The following is a 12,963-nucleotide window of genomic DNA, read 5'->3' as shown; positions in this document are numbered from 1 at the left end:
AAAAATTAACGATAATATGTCCGAAATTTTCATGGCTCATTATTTAGCCCCTAAAAACTCTAAATCCAAAAGAGCGGACAGCTGGGTTGGTACAGAGAACCATAAAACGGGGTCAAATGTACCACTTGCCTGTGGATTTTAGGACTCGGTAACAATTTTTAAACTGATTTTATCATGATATTTTTATACCGATTGATTTGAAAATTTGTATGCTCACTTCTGTTACTATTCTGAGAAGCGTCAAGTAGAGTTTTCCTCAAAATTTTTCAAAAAAATTTCCGTAAATGAAAATTTTCGTAATTTTTTGAGGTAAAATCTAATTTGTAGAATCCTTTCGATTTTCTGTCAGTTATACCATGATATTTTTCCAAAAATTTTCCAACGATTTTTCCGATAAGAAAAAAAAATTGTGAAAAACTTTAAAAATTTCGTCATTTTTCTCACTCTCATTGGTGTCATCACATTCATCATCTTCGTCACTTTCACTTTCAATAATATTACATTCATTATCTGCTTCATTTTCAATCACTACTTCTCGAACTGATTCTGGCATCTGAGGTCCACTAAACCATTTGCATTTATATGTTTCATCTTCAAACTCCCAACCATGTTCTTCAACAATCAATTCTGTTGGTACTTTTTTATGAGCATTTGTCCAAATATTTAAAATATAATGAGCTCGCAGTAGATGTTGGTGTAATTCATCTTGACATGGTGGTAAGATTGAAGCATCGACATTTTTTAGTTTTTTTTTTAAAGGCTCGTTCACATCATGCAACTTATACTGTAGGTTAAATAGTGAAAATCTCACTTCGATTACTTTTCTTTTTGGAATTGTTCTCGTCAGTCCTGTTCCATATAAGTGACATATGAAAGTTTCTAAGATCTTGATGTCCAAGCAGAATTTGTAAAATTATAATTAACTAATGAAAAAAAAAATTCAATTAATTTGAAAGTTAAAAAAAAATATTAAAAATATCTACAAAGTAAATTTCAAAACTTTTGATAAATAGAAATAGTATATTTTGTATTTGATTATTAATGTAATAATAAATCAAATTTTTCTTATATCTGAACAACCATTATTTATGAAATATAAATTATTTAAAAACCTTTTTATTGTAATAAAAAATAAGTAAAATTACTATTTGTTATACCAAAAATATTTAATAGTTAACATTATAAAATTACTTTAATTTAATAAAATATCAAATATCAAACATTTATTCAATTAAAAATTAATTTGCGAAATATTTATATTTAAGAAAAAAATGTGATTTGTAAAGTAAATATGACTTTAGTTTGAAAAAAAAAATAACATTACCATAATATCATTTTAAAACTACAAAATATTCTATAAAAGATTCAGATGATGACGTAGAGTTTTATCAAATGTTTTAGAAAAGTTTTTCTAAATTTTTTTTTCTTATCGGAAAAATCGTTTCAAAATTTTTGGAAAAAAATCATGGTATAACTTACAGAAAATCGAAAGTATTCTACAAATTAGATTTTACCTCAAAAAATTACGAAAATTTTCATTTACGGAAATTTTTTTGGAAAACTCTACTTGACGCTTCTCAGAATAGTAACAGAGGTGAGCATACAAATTTTTAAATCAATCGGTATAAAAATATCATAATAAAATCAGTTTGAAAATTGTTACCGAGACGTAAAATGCGCAGGCAAGTGGTACATTTGACCCCGTTTTATGGCTCTCTGTACCAACCCAGCTGTCCGCCCTTTTGGATTTAGAGTTTTTAGGGGCTAAATAATGAGCCATGAAAATGGCGGACATATTACTTATCGTTAATTTTTCCCCAAAAAATTGCAATTTCACCCCTGTCCGCCACCCCTTATGTATCCACTCTCGCGTCCGCCCTTTGGGATTTCGTCATGTTATACCAAGATCTTACTCTGGGCAAATTTGCAGCCATATTATCGATCGTTAATTTTTCCGAAAAAATGACAACTTCATCTCAGTATAGCCACCCCCTGTACCACGAGGGGCGTCCGCCTGTAAGGCAAAGTCTTAACCCAGTTACAATGAATATATTCCAATAGAGAAATGTCATATTACTGATCAGTTTAAAATTTCGGCTCTATCTCTTGGACTATAAGGAAGCGATAAGTGGTTTGACAGCATAATAGCTGCTTGTGTAGTCTAGTTTTCACAGTGATTCTAGGCAACCTATTTGGGTGGAGTTTTGACTTGTTCTTGAATGAGTTCAGAATCCAGCAGCCCGCTGACATATTGGATTTTTATAATATAATTATTTGACAACCTTTTGTTGGCCAACCACCTAGAGCGGAGTTGAGCCGAAATACATTGATTTCGTATGTTTCGTTTTAAATTCGTTCAATCTGTATATATATGTATATATATATATATATATATATATATATATATATATATATATATATTTATATATATATATATATATATATATATATATATATATATATATATATATATATATATATATATATATATATATATATTGTTATGATGTATTATTTGTGAATGATGAGCAGTGAGTGTTTTTTAATAATATATATAGGGTATTTATTGCGGTTCTCAAAAAAGAATTAGTTTATAAGCACTTTTTTAAATTATCTTTATTATATCTATTATTATGAAACACACATATATATCTAACATAACCAATGCAAAATTTAAAATAAACTATCTTTAAATTGAAATTCTTATGAAACTAATTAAATTATAATTATAGACAATGTAAAATTTAAACAAACTATCTTTAAAATTGAAATAATTATGACACTAACTAAATTATATTAACAAAATTTTGTACCTTTCTTTCACTGAATGCCTAAATGAAAATGATCTCCAAAATAAAGATTTTAATCACCACTCAATGTCTTCGTTCTCAGCCTCGGTTATCCTTGTTTTTGTGAAATTACTTTTGCCAATTATCACCTTTCACCAATTTAAAATACTTTTTTTCTTAGCTGTATTTATATTTATTCTTCTTTTTAATACACCAATCTCCAATCACCAAATATTATGTAATTTTAATTTTCAATTGATACTTTCTTCCATTATCCAATTACCATTTTTACATAACATAATTTTTAATCTTCAATAATATTATCTTTATACTGTTTCTTAATCTTCATTGAACTTATTATATTGAACATCTGGACCTTCTGACTGACTTACTGAACAATTGACTTCACTAACTAAATGTGTCTATCTTCTAACTAACTTTCTTACTAACTGACTGGCCTCATAGTAACTGTAACTGATAACTGATGCCAAATCACCGGGTATTTATATCTTTTTCCATAATCCAGAATCATCTGGCCAGAAATCATGTTCGATTTGTTCCATCTCCTACATGTCTGAATTTTCTGGAACAGTCCATTTCGCAAACAAAGCCATCTCCGGTGATATAGAGAATTCCTTACTTTTCTATCGAGAATTTTATCGACATTTAGGCTTTTCAGATCAGAATATAAACTTAAATCAGTGACTATATATAAACTAAACATTTTTAAACTAACATATTATTATAACCCCACTTATATTCGTAAATTCTTATCCAACTGTCATTTAAATGTATAGTTGGTTGTCTATGCACATAGCTCACTTAAATATATTTACAATATTATAATTATAAAAAAAAATACTTTTTATATGCTAATTTCTTAAAAATAAAAATTCTGTTTTCTGTAACATTACTCTTTCTAAGTGAACGAATTAACACTTTGTCTCCTTTTTGAAATGTGATTGGTTTTTTTATTTTTCGATTTTGTCTTCTGATATATTTTTCAGCTTTCCTCCTAATTCGGTTATTCACTTTCTGCATTACTTGTTCTAACATATCCTGATTATATTCACTAATCCATTTTCTGTTTCCTATATGGCCAAACATTAAATATTCTGGTACTTCCTCTGTATTGAAATTATGTGTATTATTTAAAAAATATTCTACTTGTGGTATATGTTGCTGCCATGCTTGATGTTGATTCTGGCATACTATCCTTAAATATTTTATAACTTCTTTAATATATCTTTCTGCAGGATTTGCCTGAGGATGTCTGATACTTGTAAAATGAATGTTGATTCCCTTTTTCTCACAAAATGCCCGAAATTTTTGGTTGTTAAAATATGTAGCATTATCTATTATGCAATTTCTAAATGGTCCTATTTCTTCGAAAAATTGATTAATATATAATTTCAATGTTTTAACATTTGTTCTGGAGCAGGGATATAGTTTAATAAATTTTGTATATAAATCCACTATCACTAGTATATGCTTTTTTCCTGTTGGACTTGGAACTAAATTTGAGATAAAATCCATGGACACTGTATTTAGTTTTTCATATACAACATTAGATCTATATGTGTTCTGGTTTTTGAAATTCTTTTTTTTGTTTATTTGACATATTGGGCATTGGGTAGTAATTTCTTTTGCTATACTTATGTCATTCTTTGCAAAATAATTGTCCCTAAATAGCATCCATAGCTTTCTTGAACCAATATGCATGTAATTGTTATGTAGATTTTTCAATATTTTCCTTGCCAAAGTTCTACTTATTACATATACTTCTATGCCATTTATTATTTTATAATAAACCCCATCTTTCCTAGGGACTTTTTGTTTTTCACTCAAATTGATCTGATCTCTTATAATTTCTTCTTTAGAATATAATCCAGTACTTTTTACTAATTGATTTATTCCAATTTTTATTGTTCGCTGCCCTTTTTGTGATGTATTTTCTAACCTTGATAAAGCATCTGCCACTATATTGGATTTTCCAGAAATGTATTTGATTTCAAAGGAGTATTCACTCAATATTAGACTCCACCGATGTATTCTACTGTTTCCATATTTGTTATTTAATATAGATGTTAAAGCTTGGTGATCTGTTTCTATAGTAAATTCATTACCCAACAAATAAAATCTTAATTTTATGACACAGTGTATGATACTTGCTAGTTCTAATTCTGAAACTGAGTAACCCTTTTCATGTGGCTTTGTAATTCTTGAAATTAATTGTATTGGGTATTCGACCCCATTATGTATTTGTAATAATACCCCTGATAATCTCTCTATGGATGCATCTGTTCTTAATATGAATGGCTGTGTGTAGTCAGGATAGTATATTTTTAAATTTGACAGAAAAATGTTTTTAATTTCTTGGAATGCTAGTTCTCTTCTCTGATCCCATCTCGATTTTACACCTTTTCTCAGTAGTTCAAGTAATGGAATTTCTTTTATACTTAGATCTGGTATCATCCTTTTATAATAATTAATTATTCCAATAAATCCTCTTAAAGTTTTTAAATTGTGTGGTGTTTTATATTCCTGAATGACCTGTGTCCGTTCTGGATCCATTTCGATTCCCTTAGTGTTAAGTTAATAACCTAGATATATTACTTCTTTTTGAAAAAATGTACATTTTTCTTGATTTATTTTTAGTCCAACTTTGTCTAATCTGTTGATTATAATTTGTAGGTGTTTCTTATGATCTTCAGCCGTTTTAGAAAAAATTAATATATCATCAATGTAGTGAATTACAAAATGTTCATATTGATCCAGAATATCATGAAGACATCTACATAGAGCACTGCAAGATGATTGAAGTCCAAATGGTACTACTTTGAATTGATATACTACTCTATCTATCTGAAATCCTGTATACTGTCTACTTTTTCTTTCTAGAGGTATTAACCAAAAGCTATGCTGTAAATCGATTTTAGTGAAAAATGACATTCCTGTAATTCTTCCTAGTATTCCATCTATACTCATTGGTGCTTTAAATTGCTTTTCAGTGATCTTGTTAATATTCCTTGCATCCAAACATAACCTGATTTCACCTGATCTTTTACGTACTACTACTATAGGGTTTATGAAACGTGTATCTGCCTTCTCAATGATTCCAGCTTCTAACATATTATTAATCGTTCTGTTTACTTCTTCTCTGTATTTATATGGTATTGGGTATGATTTTGTTTTAAAATCTTTTTCTTCTTTAACTTTTATACTATGGATATAATTTTGTGCAATTCTATTTTCTTTATTGACAAGGTCCTTGTGTTGCTGCAATATGGAAACGACTAATGATTTATATTCTTCAGGGCAATTAACTTTTATCACATCTTCTTCTTCTTTATAAATAAAATTATTCTTCATTATGTACTCATTATTCCTTGCTTCCAATTTTACGCACTCCACCTCGTAGGCATCCATCTGCTTAAAATTTCCATTCCTCAAATATTCACTACAATTATTCTTTACATTCTTTTGGGACATATCCCTATCATCAAAATACATTTCTTCTTCATAAACATCATTATTTTCTTTTAATAATATCCTATCAACTCTTATTCCTTCTTCCACCTCATCTTTTTTCATTAATTTAATTATTTGCCCTTCCAAAGTTACCATTTTTTCTTCAAAATCTATCTTTACTTTCTTCTTTTCCAATTCATCATTTCCCATTAATATATCAACACATAAATCCTTGACAATAAATCCTTGCATATTAATTTCTTTATTAGGAATATTAATTTTAAAATTGGCTAGTTTATTAATTTCACCCAACTTCTTATTATTTGCACCAACAATTTTAATTTTTGGAATCTTTATTATATCTGATAGTTTTAATGTATTAAAAATAAAATTCTCCGAGACCAAAGTACTTTCTGAACCAGTATCTATCATAATTTTAATCATTTTATTTTTGGCCAAAGCATTTATATAAATTAAATGATTCAATAATTTTATCTTCATCTAAAGAAATAAATTCAGAAGGTATTTCATAATAGCAATTGCCTAACTTGTAATTCAGAAAGTTTACTGAACAAAATTTTGATTATTAGAATTGTCAGATTGTGTCTGACCACTTGTATCTAATGTCCTATTTCTTTCATTACTATGACTTCTCATAATTTCTTTCCTTGTACTAATTCGTTCACTATCTTCACAGCTTCTATTTCTTCGTATATAATTTACCTGTCTGTTGTAATTAGGTCGATCTGTATTTCTTCTATTGTTAAAATCTTGTCTATTATAACTCGTATTGTTATTAAAATTCTGTCTGTTTTGATTATTGTTATTATTATTGAAATTTTGTAAATTATCACCATATCTAGTATTATTGTATGATTGTCTATATTGTTGATTATCATTTTTATTATATTGAAAGTTATTATTATTTTTTCTGTTGTTGTTATTATTACTTGTCATATTACCTCTTTGTATTCTTTGAATAAAATTAATAAAACTCTCTATTGTTTAAATATTTTATACAGTTGCTGTTTGCACAACATCAGCATCAAAATGTCTAGATACATTTAAGACTGTTTCATCCTCCCTAAGTGGTGGTTCTAAATATTTTGTAACCGTTATCAGTTTTAATGCATAATCTACCATATTTGATTTTAAATTGTGATTATACTTTCCAAAATATAAAATTTCTCTAAACTTGGCTTGCTCTAGTTCACCCCAATAATAATTTAAAAATTTATTTTCAAAATGTTTGAAGATTATCTAAATCATTTTCAACACTGGCAAACCAAATTGCAGCATTATCACTTAGTGTCATTCTAATATAATCTTTGATATTATTAATATTATTCATTAATCTTAATTTATGTTTTAAACTATTTATGTATACTCTAGGATGCAGATTTTTTATATTACCAGAGAATTTAATCCCAGTCTCATTTGTTAAATTTAAATAAAGTCTCCCTATGTCTCTCATTTGTGAAATATCATCTATTCTCTGTTCCACATTTCTTATTTGATTACTATTTATTTGGATATTTTGTTGTATATCGTCTAATTTTTCTTCTGTGTTTCTCCTGTCTTCGTTAATTTTTACTTCTAAGTTACATTTCTGCAACTCTATTTTCTGTTCTATATCTATCTTATTATCTTGAATAATCCTCTTTACTTCTGTCCTCTCATTTTCTATCCTTTTCTTGTAGTCATTCCGTATATTTTTTATTTCATTTGCTACTTTTTTCTCTGCAGCTTCAATTTTTTTATCCATTTGTTTTTCTATTTGTTTTACAATGTTATTATTATTATCTTCTATTTTCTTTTCTAATTTTCTATAATTCTCTTCCAATTTCTGTTCCATTTTTTTCATGTCTTCTTTGACTTCTTTTGAATTCTCTTCCATTTTTTTCGTATTCTCTTCCATTTTCTGTTCCATTTTTTTCATGTCTTCTTTGATTTCTTTTGAATTCTCTTCCATTGTCTTGTTCATCTGCATCATTAATGACATCAAAGCTGCCATATTGACATTTTCCTCTCTTTCTGGATTCATTTCTGCAGTATCTTGTGGAACTTGAACTAAACTCTCCTCTTGTATAGGTTGTGTTTCTACTTCCACATCTTCTTCATTCTTTTTACTTCTTGTACCTTTTTTTCCTTGAGACATTTTGAGACTTTACTTGTTCAAATATAATTAAAATAAAATCTATAATTTTTTCTTTCTAATGATAATTAATTTAATTATATGAGAGCACTTATCTTCCCAAACTAATTCTTTTAAATAGAGAGCCCCGCGGTGGGCGCCAAATTGTTATGATGTATTCTTTGTGAATGATGAGCAGTGAGTGTTTTTTAATAATATATATATAGGGTTTTATCGCGGCTCTCAAAGAATTAGTTTGTAAGCACTTTTTTAAATTATCTTTATTATATCTATTATGAAACACACATATATATCTAACATAACCAATGCAAAATTTAAAATAAACTATTTTTAAATTGAAATTCTTATGAAACTAATTAAATTATATAGACAATGTTAAATTTAAACAAACTATCTTTAAAATTGAAATAATTATGACACTAACTAAATTATATTAACAAAATTTTGTACCTTTCTTTCACTGAATGCCTAAATGAAAATGTTCTCCAAAATAAAGATTTTAATCACCACTCAATGTCTTCGTTCGCAGCCTCGGTTATCCTTGTTTTTGTGAAATTACTTTTTCCAATTATCACCTTCCTTCTTCTTCTTCTTCTTCTTAAAGTGCCTATCCGTTCCGGATGTTGGCGATCATCACGGCTATCTTTACTTTGTTTATTGCAGCGCGGAACAGTTCAGTGGTAGTCGTTATAATTTTAATTTTCAATTGATACTTTCTTCCATTATCCAATTACCATTTTTACATAACATAATTTTTAATCTTCAATAATATTATCTTTATACTGTTTCTTAATCTTCATTGAACTTATTATATTGAACATCTGGACCTTCTGACTGACTTACTGAACAATTGACTTCACTAACTAAATGTGTCTATCTTCTAACTAACTTTCTTACTAACTGACTGGCCTCATAGTAACTGTAACTGATAACTGATGCCAAATCACCGGGTATTTATATCTTTTTCCATGTTCCAGAATCATCTGGCCAGAAATCATGTTCGATTTGTTCCATCTTCTACATCTCTGAATTTTCTGGAACAGTCCATTTCGCAAACAAAGCCATCTCCGGTGATCTAGAGAATTCCTTACTTTTCGATCGAGAATTTTATCGACATTTTTTAGGCTTTTCAGATCAGAATATAAACTTAAATCAGTGACTATATATAAACTAAACATTTTTAAACTAACATATTATTATAACCCCACTTATATTCGTAATTTCTTATTCAACTGTCATTTAAATGTATAGTTGGTTGTCTATGCACATGGCTCACTTAAATATATTCACAATATTATAATTATAAAAAAATACTTTTTATATGCTAATTTCTTAAAAATGCCCTCACATAAATAATTTTTATTATATTCTCTAGTATATAACTTCTTAAAATAACCAAATACTTTTTATATCTAATATTATCTAGTATATAACTTATAAATTAATTTTTTAAACAATATCATTTCAATATATATATACATATATATCTGATATAATATTACTAATTTCTTGTTTGGAAGATATTAATTTGTTTTTATAAGAAAGAGTGTTAATGTGAATTGAGTTTTGTTCACCTTTTAGTGTACGTACTTTATTCCAGATTGTAGTCATAGGAGTTGATGAATTTATGGTAGAGACATAATTTGACCATGTTTCTTTTTACTTTTCTTAATAAGATATTTAGTTTTTGCCCTAAGTTTTTTAAAGTTGCTAACGTTTTCTGTTGTTTTATGTCTTTTTAAAACATTGAAAGCATGTTTGGTAGATTTCATAGCTAAAGCTATTTCTTCATTCCACCATGGTACTGGTTTTCGTTTGCAAGGTTTTGTTTTTCCCACTGCAATATTAGCGCATTTTAGTATAGTATCATTGAAATGATGAAGAGATGAATCTATGCTATCTTCTAGAATAAAGTTCGTAAGATAATTATTTATTAGATCTCTATATAAGTCCCAGTTTGGTGAGTTTAATTTCCATTTTTGGTAAACAGGAATATTCGGTTGATCATGCCCAATGGTTTCAATTGTTAGAGGAAAATGATCGCTATTAAATAGATAATCAAGACTATTCCAAGAAAAACTTGTAGCTAATGAGTGATCACACAACGAAATATCGATGGCAGAAAAAGTACTATTGTGGTAGCTAAAATGAGTAGGTTTAGCAGTATTCATTAATATTAGATTTTGATTATCTATTAATTTCTGAAGAAGTCTACCACATTTGTCTGTTTTTATACTATCCCATATGATATTATGACAATTCAAGTCACCAAGTATTAGTTTGAAAGCAGGAATATCATCGATTAAGCGCTGTAAGTCTACAAGTACATTTTCATTTGGATGAGGGAGGTAAATGTTACATATGTTAATAGGTCTGCAGTTGATATTGCATGATATAGATACAGCAACGGCTTCCAAATTGGTGTTTAGGTGAATTTTTCTTGCTTCTACATAATTTTTTACAAAAATACCCATTCCGCCGCTGGCGTGTTCTGTGTCGAGATTTTTGAGAAAGCTAGTATAGTTTTTAATATGTAAGTTTTTAGTTTTAAGATGTGTTTCCTGTTAACAGATTACTAGGGGAGACAATTATTTCATTAAAATATTAAGAGATTCTACATTGTTGTAATATCCGTTTAGGTTCCATTGTAAAATAAATGTATTAGCCATTTTGGGTATCTGACTGAGAAACAGAGATATAACTTTCTATATCCGATGAGGAATCAGTGATATTGAGTTGTAATCTTTTTCTTAGCCTTGTTAATTTGGATTTTATATCGCGGTTTAAAATATGACCATGTGCAAATAATAGAATATCTTTAAATTATATCATATCCGTTGTGTAGTTTTCTACAATGGAGTTAGGGTTTTTTGAGTATAAGGCAGTTTGTAACGCATCACAAATAACATTAAAATCAAGAGGAAATTTTGGGGACCTAGACTCAAATTTATTTTTAATGGTCTCTAACTCTTTAATAATATCAGAGGGTGAGGCTTTTTGGCGTTTGATTATGTGTTTAGGTTTTGCAAACGGAGTTGTGGCAGTTGATGTTTCTTGTATATCGGGTAAGGTAGATATTTGTCTTTTGGTTATGTGGGGAGGTACTTCAGTATTTAATGGAGGAAAATTTGTTTGTTTGTTGGTTTTTTCTGTAGACAAAGTGTGTTTTTCTAATGATGGATGTTCAGATACTAAGGTTTCAGTGTTAGGAATTTGAACGTTAGTGTGGTCGGTATCCATTAGGGGAGGTTGTTGTGGAATTACAGTCCCTGGTTGATATGGGCTATTTATGTTGAGGGTTGTTTGTTGACATGTTGGACAATCAGTTTCCCGATGTCCTTTTGTTGCACACTTAGTGCAATTTAAGTTGTCGAGGGTAAAGTATATACGGTAGTTGGTGTTGTCATAGTAAATTGTAACAAAGTCTGGGATAAGGATAGTATCATCAGGAGTAACAAACACTTGGCGGCGAAAGCTTAAAACATGGCTGTATGCAGTATCCGGCAAGCCTACTTTCAAAAAAGTTATTCTAGATACTGGTTGAAGTCCCAGCTTTTTCAGTTCATATTCTATTAAAGTGTTTGGGACGGTAGGGCAACCATTAGAAATGACGAGTCTTGTGGCTTGGGTGATTAATCTTCTAATTTCAATTTTTGTATTGTTCCATATTAGTAAATTATGTGCTTGCAGTAAGGAATCCACGACATTAGTACTGGTGAGGTAAATACATACTCTACATACATTGTTTGAGATACGTGAGGCAAATAGAATATTTTTTGGTTGCACTAAATTTCCCACAGCAATAATAGTTTTGAGGTTACAGTTTAGTCAATAGTTAATATTTAGAGATATGCTACTCACAGTTATGATTTATAGCACAAATTAACACACTAACTATACTGGTTTCCCTGATATACTTTTAAAAAATAATGTTTGGTTAAATTTTTAGCAAAATACTATTAATTCAGGAGACGACTTAGTTGCTGTATTTCATTACTATCTCCAGGACCGGACCACTTTATTTTTATTTACATAATACGTCCATTTATTAAATCAAAATCATGATGTACACTTATTGTATGTCCATACTTTTATTGCCAACTATTGTATGTAGGTAATTATTTTACATAATTACCTGATTTTGACTATTACTTAGACTTTATACTATGTTTATAGTATCTGTCTTACAAAGAAATTTTTTGTACTTCTATTCTCTGAAATTCTTTATATGGTTATAGTTTATAAATGACAAATAAATATTTTAAAATTTTAGTTTGATGAATACTGCAATTCATTGGATAATATTTTTTATTTTCCCCAGAGTATCATCTCAAAATTATTTTGTTATAATGTTTAACAAACTTCAGTTAGACAGTTGCTACAATCTGTTGGTGTGTTTTACATCCCTGACGGATACTATAAATTTTTTATTTAGTTACTACTACGTTTTTACTTTTGAATATTTATTTTTAATTTTTTTCCACATTACTACTGTTCATGGATAAAGGTTGCTTTTTTTTTGAGAAATATTCCTCAGTTTTACTTCGA

At 28.4% G+C, this 12,963-nt stretch overlaps 1 protein-coding gene across 1 annotated transcript; it reads right to left on the bottom strand.

Annotated features, from left to right (window-relative positions):
- Positions 1–10,040: 10,040 nt before the first annotated feature.
- On the bottom strand, positions 10,041–10,889 carry LOC140451790 (uncharacterized). Its single transcript, XM_072545645.1, has one exon. It carries the CDS (start codon positions 10,887–10,889, stop codon positions 10,041–10,043), a length of 849 nt encoding a protein of 282 aa, XP_072401746.1.
- Between the last annotated feature and the right edge of the window lie 2,074 nt (positions 10,890–12,963).

Source organism: Diabrotica undecimpunctata, chromosome 10 (genome assembly GCF_040954645.1).
Source record: "Diabrotica undecimpunctata isolate CICGRU chromosome 10, icDiaUnde3, whole genome shotgun sequence".
NCBI lineage: Eukaryota > Metazoa > Arthropoda > Insecta > Coleoptera > Chrysomelidae > Diabrotica > Diabrotica undecimpunctata.
Note: the sequence above shows the minus strand (reverse complement) of the source record. Positions and strands in the feature narration are given on the sequence as shown.